The 27,355-nt window shown below is 37.4% G+C and overlaps 1 protein-coding gene across 1 annotated transcript in view; it reads left to right on the forward strand.

Annotated features, from left to right (window-relative positions):
* The window catches only part of LOC128221735 (mucin-5AC-like), a 49,207-nt gene extending 37,172 nt beyond the window's left edge, over positions 1-12,035 (forward strand). The window contains exons 7-11 of the mRNA XM_052930336.1: positions 7,553-8,530; positions 9,052-9,115; positions 10,188-10,293; positions 11,351-11,518; positions 11,784-12,035. Of these exons, the coding sequence (XP_052786296.1) occupies positions 7,553-8,530; positions 9,052-9,115; positions 10,188-10,293; positions 11,351-11,518; positions 11,784-12,035 (1,568 nt within the window). The remainder of the gene's footprint in view (positions 1-7,552; positions 8,531-9,051; positions 9,116-10,187; positions 10,294-11,350; positions 11,519-11,783) is intronic.
* The last annotated feature ends 15,320 nt before the right edge of the window (positions 12,036-27,355 follow it).

Consider the following 27,355-nt stretch of genomic DNA (forward strand, 5'->3'; position numbering starts at 1 on the left):
TGGTCAGGGTTTTTGACATAGATAGCGTGCTGGACTTGTTTTGCAGTTACTTTGAAAATATTCAAAAGCTAAACTGAACAAGACTGGAGCAAAAAACTCACAATACCAAAAGGGGTTTAGACTTACGAGATCATTCTCACATCACCTATACCATTAGTTCTTATCTACAAACTTAAGTCAACATAATAATTAATATTTTACATAAATATTGCAATGAATAAAACATATTGCAATAAGTGCCAATAACATAGCAATCAAGTATGATATATGGCCTATAGGCCGAAACATGAGATTTCAACATTTCCTGATAAACAATAAATAATTTTACTTAACAATTTTCTCATTATTTACACAAGCTGAAAAAATGGTCTCTTTAAAATACTTCACATATGTCATGGCTTTCATCATTCAAACTAACATTTCGCTTGTTATTTTAATATTCAATGATTTTGTAAACATTCATAAATGATGGTTAAAATTAACATTCATGCTAATCATGCCTACCAAAAGCACCTGACTGACCAATCAGTATCCAATTTTATTGGCTTATTGGTGGTTCATTGAAATCAACCATGACCTCCCACAATCTGCACTGATCAACAGTAAGTAATGAGTTGTTTCAATTGTTCTTATTTGCATAAACTTAGACAACGACTGCAGTGAATAAAATTTATTCCTCATCACTGAGAGAAAGTTTAGAAAATGAACGCAGCCGAGTTACATCTAGTAGGATATCAAATCCTACAAATGTATTCATCATTTTATATAACCGTATTTAGTAAATGTTAAATTTTTGAAAGTCTAAAAAGTTTCATTTTTTTTTGTATATCAAAGAACATTTGTGTGTATAATTTTGATGATATTTTATGATTCATTTAATTTCATTCTTGTTTCATTTAGTGTTCAATCCCAAGCTTTCTTGTTTACATTTAAGTGCAAGAAAAGTCACTTATTAATGATCTGAATAAATTCATTATAATGTAAGGTCACATAAAGGATATATTGTGCTTTTTGAAAATAACATTTTTTCATCTGTTTAAAATTATGTCAAATGTAGTGCATTGAAATTTTATTATGAGTTTAAAGCTGCACTCTCATTTTGACAACTTTTTTATTTTTTGTCTTGGAACGAGCCAATTTTTGCGAAAATCCATGGAAACTAGTTATATAAGACTGCTGACCAAAATTTAGATGGCAGATTTTTATATTAAAGTAAAAAAATTGATGTTTTAAGCGGTATTCTTAAACTGTAAGTAACGGTTTAAGCCATAAAACATTAATTTTCAAACGGAAATATGACAAACTACGAGCTGATTGTTTGTCTGTCTTCATTTTGTTTGTCTCAAATTAATAAAGCATTGGCTTCACTTGTTTATTATGAAAGGGACTGTACACCAGATTGGCACCAAAAAAGTTGCTTTTTTCCTGTAACGAATCTAAGGACACTTATTTAATAAAATATTTTACTCTTTGATATCGTTATTGTAAATAAAATACCAAAAAAATAAATAATTGCAGTGAAGTGTCGTATCCACTATGCTATGAAGACTTACTTTTACTGGGTGGAATTTTCCAGATGTATACCTAGCTCGCTAATATCATGTAATAACGTCAACGGCAGATCACTCATAAGATATGAATTCTACTCGGTAGACATACCTAGTAATCTTTTTTTAATTGAAAAACACGAAATAACTGCTATTAATAAATCATTTGTAAACTATAGGGATCATCAGTTAGTAAGTTTCAATGCATTAATTGTACACATCGATACCAAGTTTATTTCAATTTTCTACAATTTTCTTGAAAGTTTTGCTTTTTTATCATTAACTGAGTACAGCCCCTTTAAACTGTACCTTATAATGTCTGTGACTTATCAAATATTTAATAGTAATGGTCTACAACCAAGATTTGTTTTAATTATCCAGGTTTCAAACTGCATTGTGTATGCGATTGGAAAGGTAATCTTGAAAGCTCACTTAGTATAATTTTTACAAATAACATTCACCCTGCAAGGTACTCATATTTGGATGATACATAAAGATTTGCACAGTCATTTATGTATACTTGCATTTATTGATAAAGGATACATTTTTCAAATCTTTGATTTAGATTGAAAAGTATAATTTATATAAATAAATCCCCACCAAATGCCCCGCACCAAAGGGACATTATGTTAAGCCCCATCCACACTGTATTTTCCGGGAAGACCTGGCACTGCGGGGCCACCTGAAAATAAAAAAAAAAACATGGCCCATTTCGCCGGCTATCCCCGGTATACCCCCGGATGTGGGAGCCGTTGTTACAATTGACTGGTGCATGATGATCCATGTAGTGATCCAATCTCATGCCAAGATGATTTCTGGTCTGACATCGCGTGGTTAGTTATTCTTAAGCATAAAAAAGCCTGGACAGCATTTGAGAAAGATTGTTGTGAGGTTAAATCATCATTACTTCACTATTCCACAACATTGGGTGATAAGGGAACTTTATTAAATATTTTGATTTTAATTTTGTTCCCTAAACGCCACAAGTCAACTGATTAATTAATACAAATTCAATTCTATCTCCACAATATTCAGCTCTGCATTGTTAAATAAAACTCAAAAGTTACACTTGTAAATTATTTAATCAAATACCTTTCCCTCAAATATTTCACAAATTTATATTGATCTATTAACAACAATGCATCACCATACAGTATCTCTGACTGATTTTTGATTTTCATTCTTGGCTAGAAAACAAAAAGTGAGCACAAAGCGTCTTCAGAAAAAGAACTTGTAATGTATGCACCAGTCAATTGTAACCCCCCCCCCCCAGGGAATAGCAGGTACTTTGACTTTCGGTCCAGCCAATCCCGGTAAAATCCCTGCCCTGCGAGAACGAACTGGTGGTAAAATCCCGTGAATACCCCCCCACACACCCCGGGGATCTTAGGTAAGAGCAAATCCCTGATATATTTTGAGGGAAGACAAAACCACCCCAATCACCCAGCATTGCGAGGACACTAGTTCTGGCTTCCATAACTTTAATGTTGATATATATTTTTGACTGGTGCATTTCACAGGGGCAGGTTGTAATCTTTTGACACACCACGCCTCTGTCCGTTTTTTGTTGTTGTTGTTGTTGTTGTTTTTTATCAATTTTTAGTAAGAATATGATGTGGTAACTGTAACTTATGATAATTGGCAAAAAAAAATAAAAAAATAAAAAAAATTTATTATCTTTGTATAGGGTGACGACTTGACCCTGAATTTCCATATATTTGCCGACATGACCCTGTTTAAGAAGCCATAACTTTATCAAAACTTTTGTGTCAAAACAACGCAACCTGCCCCTGTCTGTGGTAAGAGAGGAAATCAAAATTGAGCATGCAAGATTGTTTTATCAATGGCGATGGTTTATCACAATGTCATGTACTTACACTGAGAGTGGCTCCAAGACTTTTCTATGCACATAGGTAAACAATCATCTTATTCACTGATCCTGTGCACATATTCATACATGTGGCTTCATTTAGAATGAAACTTCATAAATAAGTATGCGCATATTTGATATTTTTTTATCTCCATTTTGCAAAATTGAAATCACATGATTGTTTCAAAAGAACTTGGTATTGCTTGAAAATTTACGTGTCAAATTAAAAATGCTACCCACGGTAAGATGAAAATAAATCCGTTTGATGGTGGTAATCATTCAATGGCGGCTTTATTGATAAATTTCCTCAATAAAACACTATGAAATTCACATCATCAGCATCCGGAAGTAGTGATAACATACATGTATGTCTGAATCATTCTGCCGCTCTGATCAGAGTAAATTTTGAGGTCAATAAGAAGACTGGTACCCTGATTTACTTTTCCTCAAAAATATATACGGATACGCGGCATATAGTATTTAGTTTACATTAATAGTATTTGAACAATAAATACCAAAAATCATGTTGTATTTAAAAATGTTCTAAGTGGCATGCGATGATAAGTTAAAAAAACTTTGTATCGAAAAGACAATATCACGGAAACATGCAAATTATGTCGAAAAAAAGAACAGGGACCGACTTCGGAATACCAACATTGTATGCAAAGGATAACAATACTTTCCTGGTTGTTTTAGACCGCACGCTTTATTCGCTTTACGTATGAATTCACAAGACATTTCGAATGCGCGACGGGCACCGCGGTTAGATGATACTGGTTTCTTTTCGGATAAAAGAGAAAGAGGGTACCAGTCTATCAATACAGAGCATTGAACGGAAAAATTTCGATGCGTACTTTTCCAATATGTTCATATTCTTATTGCATATAATCTGACCGTATGCAAGAATATTCATGTAGTTAACCCGATTAACTCACTCGCTACGTATGAATTTCTTGTGCTTCATTAAAAGAACATACAGTTAGCTTGAATTGTTAGGAGAACTATTTTTATTGGATGTTTTCATTCTAATCAGTTCTGGTAATACTTTGATTATTCAAATTCGCTAACGGCAATCCAATCAAAATACAGCGTATGAATACATTACGTCAGTGAACCCCCAGATGCGGCTTGAGAATGCAGATAACGCGTTTATGGCTATGAACTAGGCCACAAGTACAAAAACAATGCGTAGCAGTAAAGCTACGATCGTTTCAGGACGCCCGGACCCGAGCTACACCCTCGAGTGATCCGATGCTTCGAACGACCCAAGGAATGATTTTCGGGACTAAGCCTGTACCTCGACCTATCGCCAGTTTTCGAACGACCGCCTGATCGAACGATCGTAGTTCAACTGTATATTTAATTATATTTGCATAGCAGCTATAAATATAATATATCTATTTTTTTAACAAAAATCATTCGTTTTCTCTGTCCTGTATAACCAGACCATTTTAGTTTCCTCATTATTTTATTTTATAAGTCAAACACGAACTAGCGAACTTAATACGATCTGCAACTAGACGGTGTTTGTTGTCAAAATCTTCATTTTTCTACATAAAACGCATTCTTTCGTTCTCTTAAGATAATATTCTGCATGTTTTCATTAACAACATATATACATGTAATTGAAATCGTCTCACCTTCTCATAATTCTGCATAGCGTGTAATTTAAATCTCACGGAGAGAAACTTTATAAGATATGCTTTCGTTTCAATCCGATTCAATATATTAGTGCAAATATTTAAATTGTATTTAATGTGTATTATATACACATATATATATATATAGATATATTGAATAAAATATGTTTAAGTCAACTAGACGGTGGTTCAAGTTTTTTTAAATGTTTGCCACAAAATTATATTTTAACATAGTCAACTTTTTCTTTTTCTCTCAATAGATAATGATGAGTAGAGTAACCAGTCTATACTGTATAGATTATTTTGCAAATGCTTTGAACAGCAAACAGAAAACTTTTGATATACGGTTCTATTGATAAATCAAACAGATACTTTAATGCATTTTTGTATGGCCTGAAATAGACACCTAAATGTTAGCAAACATTTTTTTAAATATTTACCAGACGCTTGAAGAAAACCTTTTAAGATCGGACAAACATACTGAAGTTCCGGTTATATACCGAAAGTCAATAGATCACAACTTAAAACTTCACATTATATTTCAAAAATGGCATTATTTGAGAAACATTCAAACTTCCTCCCGGCACTCATCCATGTTTGCTTTGAGGGATATTCCACTGATAGATTAAAGAAACAATTGATGTCACTATAAAAGAAGATATGAACATTTCAACAGACTCTTGGGAAAAAGGTTTTAAGGTCACACACACGTTACTGGTCCATTAATATTTTCCGTACGTCGTTTATTTTCAAATACACTTCCATTATCCAAATGCAAAATAGTTCAGGTGCTTGGCTTCGTACAGACATTCATGTTTGCATTTAATGACCATTTCCTGATAGTTTAAAGCCACAAACGGAAGCAACATTAAAGACCTGACCTCAATATTAACAGTTTTTAACTTTAAGTGTGTATTTAAAAGCGAGGTAAATGGGAAACGGTCAAATTTCCTACAGGCATTTATCCATGTCTTCATTGTGTAATACTTTACTAAGAGTTGAGAGCCACAAATGGAAGCACAATTCTGAAATAACTATGAAGTAATAATGTGTTTATATGTTTGATAATGTTAATATCCATGTGCATTTTATTTTAAAGAAACAAATCATCAACTTTACAAGTATGACAATCATATTTAAACTAATTATGGTCAGTCTACCTTGGATTACCATTTCTTTATTTATATATTGTGGAATGACGCATGCATTGACCGCGACATATGACCAGTGGACCATTTCTGTCCAAAAGTGTTACACTGTCGATGCGGCTGACCGTACTATTCATGGACTATCCCTCCTACAGTGTGTTGATGGATGTATCAGACTTCCTCAGTGCACAGTTGTTGTTTATAATGAAACTGAGGAACATTGCAGTTTGATCTACAACGGTTCACCAGTAGACAACATCGCTCCTCAAGTTTTCCTGAATGCTGGATGTAATACAGGTAAAAGTTTTGTTCTTTTCAGGAGATAGTGTTTAAAAGAAAATCATGGAAACTTACGCGAATTTTAATGTTACAAAATATATAATTACAGTCGAACCCCGTTGGCTCGAACTCCGGCGAAAATACCTCGAGCCTCGGGAAATTCGAGCCATGCGGGAATGCTTACTTTCAGTATATAGAAATCGGATTTTAGCAAGTTCGTTCCAACGGTTTTTGACTATACATTACACAGTTATGTTTTTGCGAGAGAACCAATACTTATATTTGAATATTACTTATATTACTAATATATGAATATTATTTATTATATTTGAGGCTATTTTCAATGAAACTATGATCCCGTTTTTTAACTCAATTGCTATTCATAGGCCCATAATTTCATTAACTACAACTATTTGCTCAGAAACCTCTGTTTCCCGTACCGCTTCAGCACTTCTACCCGGCATAATCATTCATTTTATTGACCGCAACAAATCAACCATATCTCGCCTTTTCCCTATCCGTATCTTCTACGTCATCTGAACGAATTATAATGTTAACGTCCTCAATCGAACACTACTTTTATTCAACTATATCTGCTAGAGTATCTGCCGCCTAAACTACTTCTACTTGACATGACGATAAGTTTTTTGGTTGAGAAATATTAAACGTTACGGGATAAGTATTGACTATACAGGGCAATGGAAACTGTATCGGATGAGAGCAACAGCCTCTTTATATTGATCCAAACGCCTCCTGGGAATTACTTCCTTTTTTCGAAAAATAAGATATTAGGATTAGTAATCCAATATGGTAAAATATGGTGTCGCCGAGTGGCCATACCTGGACAATAGGGGTTGCGTCATGAATGCTAGAGGCGTGATCTTTATCATTATGAACTATATCAACGTCAACTGAAACATTTTTGGACAAGGCTCCTTTCCGATGTAATATTCTATTTAACTCGATCCGGTCTTTGTTAAGTGTTCATGAATGATTATGATTGTTTAGAAATAAGAATTGTGTTTAAATCATCTATCGCTTTAACATCCCTTGTTGCACCTGCTTCAGCTGCACCTACTACAATTGATCCGACTACAGCTACACCTTCTACGGATGCATATATTACAGCAGCAACTCCAACAGTTGCACACACTACAGCTGCACCCACTACAGCTGCACCCACTACAGTTGCACCCACTACAGTTGCACCCACTACATTTGCACACACTACAGCTGCACCCACTACAGCTGCATCCACTACAGTTGCACCCACTACATTTGCACACACTACATCTGCACCCACTACAGCTGCATCCACTACAGCTGCACCAACTACAGTTGCACCCACTACAGCTGCATCCACTACAGTTGCACCAACTACAGTTGCACCCACTACAGTTGCACCCACTACATTTGCACACACTACAGCTGCACCAACTACAGCATCACCCACTACAGCTGCACCAACTACAGTTGCACCCACTACAGTTGCACCCACTACAGTTGCACCCACTACATTTGCACACACTACAGCTGCACCCACTACAGCTGCATCCACTACAGTTGCACCCACTACAGCTGCATCCACTACAGTTGCACCCACTACATTTGCACACACTACAGCTGCACCCACTACAGCTGCACCCACTACAGCTGCACCCACTACAGCTGCACCCACTACAGCTGCATCCACTACAGTTGCACCCACTACAGTTGAACCGACTACAGCTGCACCCACTACAGCTGCACCCACTACAGCTGCAACCACTACAGCTGCACCCACTACAGCTACACCCACTACAGCTGCACACACTACATATGCATCCACTACAGCTGCACCCAGTACAGTTGCACCCACTACAGCTGCACCCACTACAGCTGCACCCACTACAGCTTCACCCACTACAGCTGCACCCACTACAGCTGCATCCACTACAGCTGCACCCACTACAGCTACACCCACTACAGCATCACCCACTACAGCTTCACCCACTACAGTTGCACCCACTACAGCTGCACAGAATGTACCATCGTCGACAAGTGAAGGTCAGTGTTATTTTCATAGCGAAAAAAAACGGGTTTTTACAGCCGTAACGGATTTAAAATGCAACGAAAACCAGCTACATCTATTCATTTTCTGGTTTAACGTTTCCGGTTTATAAAAAAAACCTTTTCAAACTTACTTAGATAACTATCATAATGATTGTTTTTAGCCACGGAATGACATTACTCTTTACACTGATACACATTTTGACAGAAGCCGTTCAGTATATTGGTTGTTGAATCATTGAAAATATCAACAAGTGATCCAAGTTTCACAAGAAAAGTAAATCGAATAACAATGCTCGAGGTAATAGTTCAAGAGTGGTATAGTAGAACAAGAGCCCGTCTTTTACACATGAGATTGTGGGTTCGATTCCGACTTGGAGTACTCTATCATAGACTCTCAAAAATAACCCAAGTACTGGTATCTATCAATTGAACGGACTACACAGTGAGTCTTTAATCTATCAGCTTGCTTCACAATTGCGCCAAAAGAAACTTATGCATTTCGGAATCTATTTCAGGTCCCTTGGTAACACAGTGGGCGGAAACCGTTATTGATTTTTCTTCTGAATGGGACAGCCCGAAGTAAGTCTGTCGGTTTCTCTTTATAGCAAAATATAGTTTATCCTTGTCGGCATCAAAGGTTAGACCATATTATTAATATGTCAATGTTTTGTTTTACAAAGTTTCATCTTCATGTACATGGGTTGTCCCTTAAGTCTCATTGCTGACGCCAGGGTGCAATGAGACATTAACCAAATAGTACAATAGTTTATTTTAACAAATGTGCGGTGTTATCGATTAAAAAATAACAATATAATATACGAATAATTTATGAAACATTGATTATAAAAAGGTCAAGAAAACCAGCGTATTACATTAAGTTTCAAAAGTGGTTAAAAACCTTAGATTTAAACATCCGTGCATGATTTATATTTTGGCATATATTTTAGAAAGTGTTAAACTGGTTGTTCTCGTCATAGTAACAAACAAAATCGTGAAATACAAAAAAAGTTAGGATTCCTACAACGGTTTTAATGACAGAATGAAAATCTAAGAAAGTCCGAAATGATGACATAAGGCGATATGGTAGCCCAGTAAAATCTGAAATATGTTTATTTTCTGTTTGAAAATATTATTGCATGAAGTGCCATCCTAAAAATACTGACTACAAAAACGTTTAAAGTGTACGTTACATTTGTTTACATATTGTCAGAACATTTTTTTGATGAAATGATAAAATAAAAACAAAATCTCGAGAAACCATGGAAACAGTATGGCTGGATAAACAATAAATTAAAATTTGTCATTTGCAGTGAGATGTAAATGAGTAGTTAAAAATAGGAATCGAAAACCCCGTCGTTTACAATAAACTAATGCCTAATAAAATCCTAAGCTCTCGGCATATAAAAAGATGTAAAGAAATATTATATATATATATATTATTTGATAAACAGATAAAATGTTTATCAAATATAGCATTAAAAAGTGTTGCTTTGTTGTGAACAGCCTTAAAATCCTCTGGTTCTGGTTCGACCTCTCCCTTTTTATTGTTTTATAAAAACAACATGTAAAACAAAGACATGAGCGGTTTGTCTGAAATATGTTTCCACTGTGAAGCACATAAACATGTTTTAAGTACAATTCCTACTTTCAGTCATGGTGCAAACAAGATATTGGGTGAACCAGACGTCTACCCACTGTCGAGTTCCGAATGGAATGCATGGCGACTCTCATCGAGAGGCAATGACGAGATGATTGAGGTATACATGTATGATCGTTATGTGATGGTTATGTGAATGTGGAATTAGAATTGTCTTTTACAGCTTAAGTTGTTTTCTTATTCAATTATACTCGATTATTTTGTTACTGGATATTTGTGCTGTTGTTCATTGTTTCTGGTTTGTGATGATTGTATTTGTGTTTTATGTTTCTGGCGTTAATACTGTGTCATTAAACGGGGTTTTAATTTTTGAAAAACTGTGCTTGTTTCTGTAGTTTTTCCTATTACTATCAATGATGAAGACAGTTGAAGACAAGCGTAATGCCTCGGCTACTTTCCTTCGATACATATATATTTTGATCTAGGTCAGAATTTTAAATATTTTACTGCGCTGCAGAAATATTGTGTAGTAATTTAAAAAAGTCTAAGTTTGAATGTTGTTTGCTTAAAATAATAAACATATAAGGATCGCCTGTCTGACACTCGACAAAGTTTGCAGGCAGATACCAGCTTTGTAAGCGTCGCAGCCATTTTAGTTTTACGAACTACTTTTAGCGGCATACATACGAGGCAAGTCCGTTTACTGGTCAAACAACATTATTGTTACCAATATTGAAATGACAGCGAATACGTTTGGTGCAAAAAAACAACAACATCTGGGGCTGAATTTGTAAAGGTTAAAGTGAAATAATTTAGTAATAATATGTATTAGGTTTTCATAACACCTGTGGCGTGTTTCTGTGTGTCGTAACACATGTACCATCAATATGGTACTCATTTATAATGCACTTTTCGTGGCAATGTTGTCTTTTAAGTTCATTAATAGTTCTTTGAAATTATTTATTGTATTTCCATTAGCATACTATACAGTACAGTGCAGTGCAATGCAGGGCAGTGCAGCACAGCGCAGTGCAAGGGCACAATGTTTGTTTACCATCTATGTATTCTGGTATATTCTGGTATAAGATAATACGATTGATACCTGTGTGTTTGATTGTATCGTTGTGAGTTATATAAGCACTTAAACGGTGGCGGATTATCTCTGATTTTTTTCCAATGTACATGTAATGGTGATGTGATTATTTTTTAAATTACAGTTGAAGTTCGACACGCCAGTTCTGATAACGGGAGTAAGCATCTATGAGACCTTTAACCCAGGATCTGTCTCACGAATTACTTGTAACGAGAATGGAGTATACACCGTCCTATGGCAAGCTGAGTCGTTTTCAACGTCGTCAACGGCTCGGATATTTAGTCCGATATTGGTAAATTTACAAATGACTGTTAAAAGCTGCACTCTCACAGATTTAACGTTTTGACAACTTTTTTATTTTATTTTTCTTGGAGCTAGGCAATTTTTGCAAAAATTCACAGAAACTTGTTATGCAAAATTAAACACCACCCAATCTCTATACGATTATGCGAAATAAAACACCCCATTTTTATACGATTATGCGAACACTCAATCTACTAGTATATGCCGGAATGTATGCAATGAAGAAATACTAAAGAGCGTGCTATTTGTTACAGACATCCAGCTGTGTGTCCGATACGATCCGCATCGACATTACCGGAAGTACGAATATGTGGAAAGAATACGACGCTGTACAACTACAAGGATATGTCTATGAACCCCCAGTTTTGGTCGACGAACCCCTAGTTTTGGTCGACGGTTTTGGTCGACGAATCCCTAGTTTTGGTCGACGAACCCTTAGTTTAGGTCGACGAACTCCCAGTTGTGGTCGACGAACCCCCAGTTTAGGTCGACGAGCCATCAGTTAAAAGACAATGATCTGCCACTTTAGGTCGATCAACCAGTTTAAGAGGGGTTTATATAGCACGGCGTTGTATGATTGTATTAGAAAATATCCATGTGACAGTTTTAGGTACATAAGAATATGCTTAAAGCTGCACTCTCACAGATTTACCGTTTTTCGACTTCGTTTACATTTGTTATCTTGGAATGAGCAGATTTTTGCCTAAATATCTGCAAACCTGTGATAAAAGACTGCTGACAGAAGATCTGATCGCATATTTTCATATTTCCAAAATTAATGTTCTATGGCTAAAAATGTTACTAACGGTTTAATAATATGCATTAAACATCAACTTTGGAACATTTTAAAATATGCTAACTAATGTTTTGACATCAGTCTTATATGACTGGTTTCTATGCATTTTCGCATAAATTGGTTAGTTCCTAGACAAATAATAATACAGTTGTCATACCGTTCGATCTGTAAGAGTGCAACTTTAACAACAATGGCAGTATAAAACTCGAAGCTGTCATTATGAAACATTTGCGCATAGTTTATGCATCATGTTGATTAAGGCATCAATATATTAGTATCTTTTTCGTAAATATTATTATACAAAGATCAAACAACAAACACAAGAGGAACATAAACGATCGAACATTCATCTGATTATTTAATTTATAGCATGTACTATATTCAAATACATGTACCCAAAAGAACATTGTCGGTGTATTTTGTCATCATACTTTTCGTTCTTAAGGTTTTGAAGGAGTTCTGCCTTTATTTGACCTAATACGTTTATTACGTAGCATTTGCATAGTGTGTTCGTCGACATAGTAAATCTCTTCAAACTCATGTTATGTTACCTAAATTGATTTAAGAGGCCTTTGTCCAATCATCACCTAATTCTAACAAAATGTTGATTGGCATAATATTCGTATGAGTTAGTCAGCCATACAACTCTACTCACTCATTTACTTATAGAAATTACCTAAAATCGGTCTTGTCTGATCAATAATTGTATAATCCTTTGTCCAATCACCACCAAATTTGGTAAGACTGCGCTTGCGTTCAACATTTGGCAAGAAAGTAAAGTAAGAATAAAGTATGTTTCCATCAATATTCTTTTACAAAATCATTCCGTTATGTCTTTGTTTGTCGACGAGCATATAAAACAATACAATTTTCATGTGGACATTCTTATTTTTTCACACAATTGTTCATTGATAGAAATCCTCAACCCTCAAGTGAATCTCTGTTTCGCTAAATGTTCCAAGATGATATCAACAACAATTATTAATACATTTTAACTGTCATTTCATTTTTTACAAATTGCGATATTTTAACACCTATCAATTGTTTGTTTATTTTGGGACATGGGTTCGAGAAAAAGTGTGAAACTGTGACCTCGAGGGAGTCATAAGGTTTTTAGAACGATTTGTGTATCTGGGACTGGCTATTGTGCTCGACTCCTCGACTTGTTTTGGTTTCGATGCAGCGTCAGTATATTTTATATGAAAATAGAAGGAAAAATGTTCAGGACCAAGCTCCGACCTCGATAGACCGCCGGTTCTCGAACGACCACAGTTTTACTGTTGTGATATGTGAATTTATATGTTATCTGTTCTTTGTTTTTGTTGCTGCTGCTGTTTGTTATTAGGTTATATTCGCTATATAAGTTATTATTTGTTTAGGTAAACGTTTGATCAAGTTCAAACAGTTATTTAGTAGTAGTTTGGGTAACAATCAACATTGTTGATGACATTAAGAATTGTTGCTCCCGGCCAATCAGCAATAGTTTAGATGTCCTCCCCACCAGCTCGGGACAACGGTTAAGAATGGACCCAAGTCCTCATTGATTAACTGCTTGGGCGTGACGGGTATGTCAGGACTTGAGTTTACAAGTTTGCTTTAAAGAATTAAGTTTATAATAGCATGAGTATATGGAAAATGGCGGAGGTGAACATTATCACACTAATCTGGTTGGAGGTAACCATGTTATCAACATTCCTATTACAGTTTATCGCTTCAAGCACGCTAGCACGTTGTACACTCTTTCTTGATTAGAAGTGTACATGAGTGAGTCTATTTGTATTATTTTGCCGTAACTGTTAATGATCCACCCACCTAAGTGTAATTGTTCATATATAAAAGGGTAGGTTCATGACCCTATTGTTTTTAGCGTAAGAAGGTAATGATCAAGACCAAGGGGCGTGTGTTTGGAAGTTTTTTATACTCGCACTCGGGCCGGAAGAAGATTAGTATTTGTTTAGTGGTGCGGCGGGTAATCGAACCTGCGATCCCTGGATAAACAGTCAAGTGTGTTACCACTAGACCACGAATCCGCCACTAAGGGGCCATATTAGATATCGTATTATCCTTGTCATTAGACACGCAGCAGTGATTCCATTCATTCCATTGGCCAGTTATTTTTACAGTCCAATCGAAACGCTTGGATCCTATCCTCAAAGCTGCACTCTCACAAATTGAACGTTTTGACAACTTTTTTTAATTTTTTTTGTCTTGGAACGAGCCATTTTTTTGTGAAAATCCTTGGAAACCAGTGGAAAAATTAGATCGCAGATTTTTATATTTATGTTCAAAAATTGATGTTTTATGCATTTTTCTTGAACCGTTAGTAACGGTTTAAGCCATAAAACATTAATTTTCGAACGGAAATATGAAAATCTACGATCTAATTTTTTGTCAGCAAGCTTATATCAATGGTTTGCAGATAATTACGCAAAAAATCGCTCTTTCCAAGACAAAAGATAAAAAAGTTGTAATAATGGTAAATCTGTTAGAGTGCAGCTTTAAAGTGAAAAGGAAACATTTTCTGATCAATAACACGAAGAAGATTTAAAATATAATGACTATAAAAAAAGTCTTTAGTTGGATGCCATTAACTAGAAGATAACCCATATTTAAGGTCACAACCGCCAACGAGTTTTGGAAAAGTTTGTCCCGCACAGTAACTTGAAAAACGTTGGAACTAAGACTATGGAACTGAAGTAGCTGCTTGCTATCTTTTAATTATTCACGTATGGAAGAGTAGGTTCATGACCATATTGTTTTTGGCGTCAGTAACGTAATGATCAATTGTTTTTGGCGTCAGTAACGTAATGATCAATTGTTTTTGGCGTCAGTAACGTAATGATCAATTGTTTTTGGCGTCAGTAACGTAATGATCAATTGTTTAAGGGCTCGTCTAGGTATTTGTTTTCATTGTTTTCCTAAAACATATACATATCTATACAGGAATAGATAACATAAATCGACTTTTTAAGGACAAGGATAATTTGATCTTTAATCTTTAAGACCAGAAGAAGACCCCTACTGTTTTAGGGCAAGTATATTTTAGGTAAAATGATATTTGTGAAAGGTCTTTCAGCACAACATCTGAACAATGATATGATATAGTATCAGATAATATTGTGAATCGGGGAAGTTGACCAGTGGACTAGCTGTTTTGGATATGAAATTATGTAGAAAAAAGGTCTAGATATTTTTTTTTAATGTAAGAATCTGCAAGCAATGTGTTTCCTCCTTAAGCTGCGTTATGCAATAGTTAAACAAATTCTGATATAGCGGCGGTCAGGAGTTTAAGAAATAAATATCTTGCTTTTATGTCGGTTTTATTTGTAAACACATCACTTGATTGTCTAATACTACAACGACATCACTTACAACAACAGCGCAGACAACAGAAATACACAAACACATAAACATCAACTACAACATTTGTGAATGCATTAGTGATGTTACACCGCAACATCAAGGCAAAGCAGAATGTAAATACGTATTTGATTCTTGTACAATGGAATTTAGTAAACAAGCCCCAAACCAACAAGTTAACGATAACCCTGCGGAGAGACACAAGGGTGAAGGCCTAACTTAGCCCCAACGAGTACAAGGTTACAGTACAGCAGCAATGACAGATAGGATAATTTATGCAGAACATTTTCCTGATAAATTAATGTTGGGGATACCGCTTTGGAACGCTCAGCAATATATAATATATATATGTATTGTTCAGTCTCGATTGGGTCTATAGTTGGGCTTCAAACGTGGTTTATTATGAATGTTTGACTACCGGGCTTGTCCCTGTAGTTTTCATTGTATTTTGAGGCTTACCATTGTTAGGCTGTATAAAGAAATCGACTTTCAACGCATTATGTGAACATTTGGATTGCCTCATTTTTTTTCCATACGAGATATTGCATTCAAACTCAATATTTATGAAGTTTCTCTTTGATCGATATCACCTATTTTATATAAAGAGCACATCTCAAAGAATATTATCCAGATGAAGATTACCTAAGTTATAACGCAAAATAAAAAAAAAAAACACAGTGAAAAAAACAACAACTTACAAACATGTACATGACATTTAACGCTGATGTATTTGTTAATTGATTAGAATGTGTAATTAAAATGTAAACACTCACATTGCACATTTCAGTGCCCATATGTATTTGTATGGATATATGGGGGATAATGTATTTGTATGGATATATGGGGGATAATTGTTCGTTTAAGTGTAAGATTGTAATTTATTTCACCGACTGAGCTCCAAAAGCTTTATTTTATGAGTGGCCTAACCACGAGTGAAAATGTTCTCACGAGGTGAAATATATTGGGATCTTACACTGAAACGAACAATTATACTTTATATTACATGCATAAAATGAATATTTAATGACAGTTAATTATTGTGTTTTTTTTCCAGGAAAACGCGCCAAACTGTATGCGAATGTAACGTCATTTCGAAATAAAGTCGTTGAAATTGTGTCCAAGCCTTTTGTGCGCTTAAGTTTAATTTGCAATTGAGAGCTGGCTAAAATTTCAAAACGGTGATAAATATCAAAATGTTATTTCAATGTTTGAAGCAGAAAAATATCGCAAATCTCTATTAACCAACATAAAGCACTTTAAAATACTAGCATATGTGTATTTTCTAATGCTATCATACAAATTGGTGCACCTTAAACAGGCAGTCCGTCGGCTAAATATGGTGTTTCGTTGACGTAAACTAGGGGTTCGTCGTCTTAAGCTAGTGATTCGTTGAAGTTAAATGGGGGTTCGTTGACTAAAGCTAGTGATTCGTTAAAGTAGACTGGGGGTTCGTTGACTTAAGCTAGTGTTTCGTTGAAGTAATCTTGGGGTTCGTCGTCTTGAGTTAGTAATTCGTTGAAATTAACTGGGGATTTGTCGACTTAAGCTAGTGATTCGTTGAAGTAAACTGGGGGTTCGTCATCTTAAGCTAGTGATTCGTTGAAGTAAACTGGGGGTTCGCCGACTTAAGCTAGTGATTCGTTGAAGTAAACTGGGGGTTCGTCATCTTAAGCTAGTGATTCGTTGAAGTAAACTGGGGGTTCGCCGACTTAAGCTAGTGATTCGTTGAAGTTAACTGGGGGTTCGTAGATTTAAGCTAGTGATTCGTTGAAGTAAACTGGGGGTTCGCCGACTTAAGCTAGTAACTCGTTAAAGTAAACTGGGGGTTCGTAGACTTAAGCTAGTGACTTGTTGAAGTAAACTGGGGGTTCGCCGACTTAAGCTAGTGACTCGTTGAAGTAAACTGGGGGTTCGTCGACTTCAGCTAGTGACTCGTTGAAGTAAACTGGGGGTTCGTCGACTTCAGATAGAGATTCGTTGAAGTAAACTTGGGGTTAGTCGGCGTATCCTTGGAGTTTTACAGCATCGTATTCCTTCCACACATTCGTACTTCCGGTAATATCGATACGGATCCTATTAGACTCACAGCTGGTCGTCTGAAACCAACAGAACGATCTTGCGTATTTCTTCAATGCAAAACATTAATATTACTTGTTTTGGACGATATAGAAGGACCATAGTATCAACAATTGTATCGTACAATTAATTTTTTAAATTAGTATCCATCCTTTTGTGGTTAGGGTCAGCGTTAGGGTAAGGATTAGGGTTAGGGTTATGATAAATATATATTGACAACATGGTGGTATAGGCAAAAATTATTTGAAAAAATAATGGAACCGACGAGGTTGTTTTAGAAGAATCGGAACTGCTTTGAACAATGACTAGTTGAGTTGTTAAAAACTGAAGCTTTCAATCATACAATATGGATCTATCGACCAGGTATGCTCGACCCTTACTGTATATACACTACTAAATGATAAACAATTACGCTTTAAAGAAATGTTTTTTCTTGGTGTACGTCTATATAGTGGTTTATACTAGTATTTTGAAATTAGCAGTTATGGCTATTGGTGCGAAGATTCCAAAATGACCAAAAATCGAGTTAACTTTCAAATTGAACACATCTCTATTAAAGATGCATTCTTCTCCCAGATAAGATTTACCACAATTAATAATATTGTTTTAATATTAAAAAAAAGGATGAATAAATGTCAAAAACAATGGTTCTTACGAAGGATACTGAGTTTAATTTTGAAAGAAATGAGCATTAAATATTGTATTTCTACCTTATGAGACCATAGTAGACCACAGTAAATCTTTTAGCATTCACCAATCATTTAATATTTTTGCGCTTTCTGCTATTAAATACACGGTTACAATCTTGTTATCAGTAAATAATATTCTCCATTAATGCATTATTTAGTCAGTAGTTAAAGGTTAATCAGTCAAAATTTATGTTTGTTATACATGTGTAGGTATTGATTTTGAATAAGAGTGTCACTTTAAAATATGCACTCTAACTCCAAAATAAGATGTAGCACAATTAAAACAATTGTTTTAGTTTACCGACTTTATTACCGCCATATAAATTTGTGTTGTTTTACATTACCAATGTCGGGCTAAATATCCGAGACGTTTCTGACGTTGAAAACGACGCAGCTTCCCATAGGACGATGTATGACCCACTATCCCTGCAAGATATACTTGAGACAGATCCTGGGTTTACCGTTTCATAGATGAACACTGCCGTTATATGGACTGTCGTGCTGAACTCCAACTGTAATTTGAACAATAATACAATTAAAACATGTCTTCAAGGAAATGATCAGACCCCACTATCACAAAAACAAATCAAATCTCAATGCTAATGCACCAGTCAATAAACACGCCCCCCCCCCCCAGGTCCGTCGAAAAGCGGGGACTTTGACTTTCGGTCCAGCCAAGCCCGGGTAAAATCCCCGTCCTGCGGGGACGAACTGGAAGTAAAATCCTCGCCAAATGCCTCCACACCCTCACTTTTTCACATAAAACAAAGTATAATACAAATCGTGTCCGTTTTTATTCTCAAAGAATGTGTTCATATAAAGGTTTTGTCAATAATTCAAAGAAAACTAATTCAAGAGTAAAAAGTATAGATGAGTAATTGCTAAAAAAAACAATGAATTGTGCCCATAAACATTTTTAGTTAAGGAATGAACTGCGAGTTTTGATGTCATTATCGGGGTATGAACGCAGTTGGGCTGTTCAAAGTGTGTGGAGTCTGAAGGAGGTGTAAATATGGCAGAAAAGATTTCTCTTGGAATCTACACGAGAGGTTTTTAATAAACATACCCAATGACAGAATTCTGTTTTAAAAGGTGTAAAAAGTTACATTATTTTCAATAAGTTTTGGTGCTATGTGGTAAAACGAGTAAATAGTAAGATTGAGATTTTGAGTATTTTCGTTATATTGGGTTAGAGGAACTCTGCTCCTGTTAGGGAATGTTTAATGACAAGTCAACTTACAAAAACAATATCTACTGCTCAAATATTGCATAGGATCACCGAGAGCTACTACCAACTTGTAATAATGAAGACCTCATTTCTGGAGAAAATGGTTAAGCCATTCCAAAATAAGGCTTATCAGTCCGTAACGTTTCCCATTCCAATGAGCCAAAGTGGCGAAAAGGTCCAATTCCAATGTGCCTAAGGTGCGTAAGGGTTCCGATTCCAATGTGCCTAAGGTGCGTAAGGGTTCCGATTCCAATGTGCCTAAGGTGCGTAAGGGTTCCGATTCCAATGTGCCTAAGGAGCGTAAGGGTTCCGATTCCAATGTACCTAAGGTGCGTAAGGGTTCCGATTCCAATGTGCCTAAGGTGCGTAAGGGTTCCGATTCCAATATGCCAAAGGTGCGTAAGGGTTCCGATTTAAACGTGCCTAAGGTTCGTAAGGGTTCCGATTTCAATGTGCCTAAGGTGCGTCAGGGTTCCGATTCCAATGTGTCTAAGTTGCGTAAAGGTTCAAATTCAACGTGCCTAAGGCGCGTTAGGATCCAATTCAAACGTGCCTCAGGTGCGTAAAGGTTCGAATTAAAATGTGCCTAAGTTGCGTAAAGGTTCCGATTCCAATGTGCCTAAGGTGCGTAAGGGTTCCGATTCCAATATGCCAAAGGTGCGTAAGGGTTCCGATTTAAACGTGCCTAAGGTTCGTAAGGGTTCCGATTTCAATGTGCCTAAGGTGCGTCAGGGTTCCGATTCCAATGTGTCTAAGTTGCGTAAAGGTTCAAATTCAACGTGCCTAAGGCGCGTTAGGATCCAATTCAAACGTGCCTCAGGTGCGTAAAGGTTCGAATTAAAATGTGCCTAAGTTGCGTAAAGGTTCGAATTCAACGCGCCTAAGGTGCGCAAAGGTTCAAATTCAACGTGCCTAAGGGGCGTAAATGTTCGAATTCAAACGTACCTAAGGGGCGTAAAGGTTCAGATTCAACGTGCCGTGCCCTAGGGGGGTAAAGATTCCAATTCAAACGTGCCTAAGGGGCGTAAAGATTCCAATTCCAATGTGCCCAAGGGGCGTAAAGGTTCTAATTCAAATGTGCCTAAGGGCCGTAAAGACACCAATTCCAATATGCCTAAAGGGCGTAGAAGCACCAAGTCCAATGTGCCTAAAGGGCGTAGAAGCACCAATTTTAATGTGCCTTAGGGGCGTAAAAGCACCGATTCCAATTAACCTAAAGGGGCGTAGAAGCACCAAGTCCAATGTGCCTAAAGGGCGAAGAAGCATCAATTTTAATGTACCGAATGGGGCGTAAAAGCACCGATTCCAATGTACCTAAAGGGGCGTAGAAGCACCAAGTCCAATGTGCCTAAGGGGCGTAAAAGCACCAAGTCCAAAGTACCTAAAGGGGCGTAAAGACACCAATTTCCGTGTACCAAAGGGGCGTAAAGACACCAATTTCAGTGTACCTAAGGGGCGTAAAGACACCAATTTTAGTGTACCTAAGGGGCGTAAAGACACCAATTTCAGTGTACCTAAAGGCCGTAAAGACACCAATTTCAGTGTACCTAAGGGCCGTAAAGACACCAATTTCAGTGTTCCAAAGGGCCGTAAAGACACCAATTTCAGTGTACCTAAGGAGCGTAAAGACACCAATTTCAGTGTACCTAAGGGCCATAAAGACACAAATTTCAGTGTACCTAAGGGCGTAAAGACACCAATTTCAATGTGCCTAAGGGCCGTAAAGGCACCAATTTCAGTGTACCTAAGGGCCGTAAAGACACCAAAGACACCAATTTCAGTGTACCTAAGGGCCGTAAAGACACCAATTTCATTGTGCCTAAGGGCCGTAAAGACACCAATTTCAATGTACCTAAGGGGCGTAAAGACACCAATTTCAATGTGCCTAAGGGCCGTAAAGGCACCAATTTCAGTGTACCTTATGGCCGTAAAGACACCAAAGACACCAATTTCAGTGTACCTAAGGGCCGTAAAGACACAAATTTCAGTGTACCTAAGGGGCGTAAAGACACCAATTTCAATGTGCCTAAGGGCCGTAAAGGCACCAATTTCAGTGTACCTAAGGGCCGTAAAGACACCAAAGACACCAATTTCAGTGTACCTAAGGGCCGTAAAGACACCAATTTCAGTGTGCCTAAGGGCCGTAAAGACACCAATTTCAATGTACCTAAGGGGCGTAAAGACACCAATTTCAATGTGCCTAAGGGCCGTAAAGGCACCAATTTCAGTGTACCTAAGGGCCGTAAAGACACCAAAGACACCAATTTCAGTGTACCTAAGGGCCGTAAAGACACCAATTTCAGTGTGCCTAAGGGCCGTAAAGACACAAATTTCAATGTGCCTAAGGGCCGTAAAGACACCAATTCCAATGTACCTAAGGGCCGTAAAGACACCAATTTCAGTGTACCTAAGGGCCGTAAAGACACCAATTCCAATGTGCCTAAGGGCCGTAACGACACCAATTTCAGTGTACCTAAGGGCCGTAAAGACACCAATTTCAGTGTACCTAAGGGCCGTAAAGACACCTATTTCAATGTGCCTAAGGGCCGTAAAGGCACCAATTTCAGTGTACCTACGGGCCGTAAAGACACCAAAGACACCAATTTCAGTGTACCTAAGGGCCGTAAAGACACCAATTTCAGTGTACCTAAGGGGCGTAAAGACACCAATTTCAATGTGCCTAATGGCCGTAAAGACACCAATTTCAGTGTACCTAAGGGCCGTAAAGACACCAATTTCAGTGTACCTTATGGCCGTAAAGACACCAATTTCAGTGTGCCTAAGGGCCTTAAAGACACCAATTTCAATGTGCCTAAGGGGCGTAAAGACACCAATTTCAGTGTACCTTATGGCCGTAAAGACACCAATTTCAGTGTGCCTAAGGGCCTTAAAGACACCAATTTCAACGTGCCTCAGGTGCGTAAAGGTTCGAATTAAAATGTGCCTAAGTTGCGTAAAGGTTCGAATTCAACGCGCCTAAGGTGCGCAAAGGTTCAAATTCAACGTGCCTAAGGGGCGTAAATGTTCGAATTCAAACGTACCTAAGGGGCGTAAAGGTTCAGATTCAACGTGCCGTGCCCTAGGGGGGTAAAGATTCCAATTCAAACGTGCCTAAGGGGCGTAAAGATTCCAATTCCAATGTGCCCAAGGGGCGTAAAGGTTCTAATTCAAATGTGCCTAAGGGCCGTAAAGACACCAATTCCAATATGCCTAAAGGGCGTAGAAGCACCAAGTCCAATGTGCCTAAAGGGCGTAGAAGCACCAATTTTAATGTGCCTTAGGGGCGTAAAAGCACCGATTCCAATTAACCTAAAGGGGCGTAGAAGCACCAAGTCCAATGTGCCTAAAGGGCGAAGAAGCATCAATTTTAATGTACCGAATGGGGCGTAAAAGCACCGATTCCAATGTACCTAAAGGGGCGTAGAAGCACCAAGTCCAATGTGCCTAAGGGGCGTAAAAGCACCAAGTCCAAAGTACCTAAAGGGGCGTAAAGACACCAATTTCCGTGTACCAAAGGGGCGTAAAGACACCAATTTCAGTGTACCTAAGGGGCGTAAAGACACCAATTTTAGTGTACCTAAGGGGCGTAAAGACACCAATTTCAGTGTACCTAAAGGCCGTAAAGACACCAATTTCAGTGTACCTAAGGGCCGTAAAGACACCAATTTCAGTGTTCCAAAGGGCCGTAAAGACACCAATTTCAGTGTACCTAAGGAGCGTAAAGACACCAATTTCAGTGTACCTAAGGGCCATAAAGACACAAATTTCAGTGTACCTAAGGGCGTAAAGACACCAATTTCAATGTGCCTAAGGGCCGTAAAGGCACCAATTTCAGTGTACCTAAGGGCCGTAAAGACACCAAAGACACCAATTTCAGTGTACCTAAGGGCCGTAAAGACACCAATTTCATTGTGCCTAAGGGCCGTAAAGACACCAATTTCAATGTACCTAAGGGGCGTAAAGACACCAATTTCAATGTGCCTAAGGGCCGTAAAGGCACCAATTTCAGTGTACCTTATGGCCGTAAAGACACCAAAGACACCAATTTCAGTGTACCTAAGGGCCGTAAAGACACAAATTTCAGTGTACCTAAGGGGCGTAAAGACACCAATTTCAATGTGCCTAAGGGCCGTAAAGGCACCAATTTCAGTGTACCTAAGGGCCGTAAAGACACCAAAGACACCAATTTCAGTGTACCTAAGGGCCGTAAAGACACCAATTTCAGTGTGCCTAAGGGCCGTAAAGACACCAATTTCAATGTACCTAAGGGGCGTAAAGACACCAATTTCAATGTGCCTAAGGGCCGTAAAGGCACCAATTTCAGTGTACCTAAGGGCCGTAAAGACACCAAAGACACCAATTTCAGTGTACCTAAGGGCCGTAAAGACACCAATTTCAGTGTGCCTAAGGGCCGTAAAGACACAAATTTCAATGTGCCTAAGGGCCGTAAAGACACCAATTCCAATGTACCTAAGGGCCGTAAAGACACCAATTTCAGTGTACCTAAGGGCCGTAAAGACACCAATTCCAATGTGCCTAAGGGCCGTAACGACACCAATTTCAGTGTACCTAAGGGCCGTAAAGACACCAATTTCAGTGTACCTAAGGGCCGTAAAGACACCTATTTCAATGTGCCTAAGGGCCGTAAAGGCACCAATTTCAGTGTACCTACGGGCCGTAAAGACACCAAAGACACCAATTTCAGTGTACCTAAGGGCCGTAAAGACACCAATTTCAGTGTACCTAAGGGGCGTAAAGACACCAATTTCAATGTGCCTAATGGCCGTAAAGACACCAATTTCAGTGTACCTAAGGGCCGTAAAGACACCAATTTCAGTGTACCTTATGGCCGTAAAGACACCAATTTCAGTGTGCCTAAGGGCCTTAAAGACACCAATTTCAATGTGCCTAAGGGGCGTAAAGACACCAATTTCAGTGTACCTAAGGGCCGTAAAGACACCAATATCAATGTGCTGCCTAAGGGGCGTAAAGACACCAATTTCAGTGTACCTAAGGGGCGTAAAGACACCAATTTCAGTGTGCCTTAGGGGCGTAAAGACACCAATTTCAGTGTGCCTAAGGGGCGTAAAGACATCAATTTCCGTGTGCCTAAGGAGCGTAAAGACACCAATTCCAATGTGCCTAAGGGCCGTAAAGACACCAATTTCAGTGTACCTAAGTTTCGAATGTACTAGTGTACAATGGATGAATGAAATAGCTGCCTCTTAACCCAAACTGTTATTGGGCTTTTAAAACTGCACTTTCACAGATTAACCGTTTTTACATCTCTTCTTATACATTGTGTTTTTTTTGTCTTGCGTGATTATCCTTAAACCAGTGGCAAAAGATCAAACCGCATATTTCCGTTCCAAAATTAATGTTTTATGGCCAAAACCGTTACTAACGGATAAAGAAAAATGCATAAAACATAAATTTTTGAGCTGAAATATAAAATATTTGCATTCTAAAGTTATGTCAGCAGTCTTATATGACTGGTTTTCATTTCAAGATAAACAATAAAAAAGTTGTCAAAACGTTCAGTCTGTAAGGGTGCACCTTATAAATGGGCACCAGTTCTTATGAAGGGCAAGCAAAGGGACTAGAGAGTGTTAATATCAGTCTACATATTTCGAGCTAAATAAAGCCAGTATAAACTTAATAAACAACAGGTACAGGTAATAATCACATAAAATACATGTAAACCTCAATAAATTCGTCCTTGTTTCTCGATGAAGGTTGCCATGCATACCAATCGGTAGTTGACGAGGGGAAGACGTCTGGTTCACCCAGTATCATGGTTGCAGAAAAACTGAAAATAAGAATTGTAACCAAATATCTGTATTTATATTCATTTCAGCTATTCTATTTCAAACTTGACAGTGGATTTTGCACACATGCTTTTTGTTGAAGCATATGTGAAATTGGGTTTTTTGTTTACCAAAAACATATTCTTTCAACTGGAATTACGTTGACGTCGAATACTCATCTGGACCGCACAAGTGCGTAACTAAAGGGTTTAAAAATAATGAAAACATATTGCCCTACAATATACCGTTGGCGCGAACTCCCAGGGACCTGCGAAAATACCTCGAGCCTCTGAAGATTCGAGCCAAGCGGGAATGTTTACCTTCAGTTTAAAGGAATCGATCCAGTTTGAGCCAACGAGGAATTTGAGCCAACTGAGGTTAAGCCAACTTAAACTGTATGCATTTTTATGAATCATTCAGACGTACGACAATTGGTAATTGAGCATGCGACTTCCTTATTCATCATATATGCAGTATGAATGGTAAGAAATGGTAATATATCCTGTTTCTCTGTTTATTGCAACTGTTTTGAATTTGAGTTAAGAATTATTATGGGTTAACTGATAAAACATGCTTGTTCGGATATTAACGTTCGTGTAAAAGAAATAGCGATACTTATAACGTCGAATTTGACAAATCACAGTCCGAAACTTAACAAAAAAAATGACTTCATAACGTTATGTGATTTATGAAATCATAACGGTACAGAGCGGGTGAGAGATAAACATTTGGTTATGAAATGAAACACCAGAAACTGTACGTTAAAGATGCACTCTCACAGATTTACCGTTTTTACAACTTTTTCTTATTTTATCTTGAAATGAGCAAATTCTTGCGTTAATATCTGCAAAACAGTGATAAAAGACTGCTGACAAAAGATCACATAGCAGATTTTCCGTTCGAAAAATAAAGTTTAATGGCTTAAAGCGTTACTAAAGGTTTAAGAAAAATGCTTAAAACATCATATTTTGAACTTAAATATTAAATTCTGCGATCTTTTTTTTATGAGCAGTCTTATATGACTGGTGTTCATGCATTTTTGCATAAATTGGCTCGTTCCAAGACAGAAAAGAACTTTGTGTAAACGGTCAATCTATGAGTGTGCATCATAAGAAGACATTGTTTAAAGTAAGAATTCTGAGACCTAACACACATTAAATGAGAAACAAACTACACACTACTTTTTCTTCCTTGAATTTAAGTCGAACAACGTTGGCTCGAACTCCCAGGGAACGGCAAGATTTTCCCGAGCCACGGGAAATTCGAGACAAGCGGAAATGGTTACATTTATCAAATAAAAAAAAGGTCCTGTACATCCAGTTTGAGCCATTTAAAAAATCGAGCCAAGCAAGTTCGAGCCAACGGGGTTTCGACTGAATGTTGAAAATGTATCATCAGGCGAATACAATATGGCATCAATAGTACAGTCATGTACAATGTACAATGGAAACTTCAGGGATAAGCCCATTAGCAAAGATGCTAACTACGACTTGTAGTCTTCGAGTGTGTCTAGAGGAAAGTGGTCAAACAAAAATGAAAATGAAAAAACTTACTCCGAGTCGCCCCATTGTGAAGAAAATTCAATAACTTTCTCCGCCCACTGTGTAACAAGGGACGCTGAAATGGATTCCGAACGCATTGTTAGAGCAAACGTCAATTCAGCGGGAGAATGTAAGTCATTTACTATTTTTAAAGTGCTAAAGATGTGTTTTATTGATCCAAATCAAAACATGTTTATTTGCGACAATTTTTCGTAGATCTGAAAATCGCAAGCTGCACTCATCAGACTTATGACGTCAACGGTTCATATAATATGACGTCAATATGTAACTTTATTATCTAAACGCCTCGTTTCTAAAGAAAAACATCA

Source organism: Mya arenaria, chromosome 16 (assembly GCF_026914265.1).
Source record: "Mya arenaria isolate MELC-2E11 chromosome 16, ASM2691426v1".
Taxonomy (NCBI): Eukaryota; Metazoa; Mollusca; class Bivalvia; order Myida; family Myidae; genus Mya; species Mya arenaria.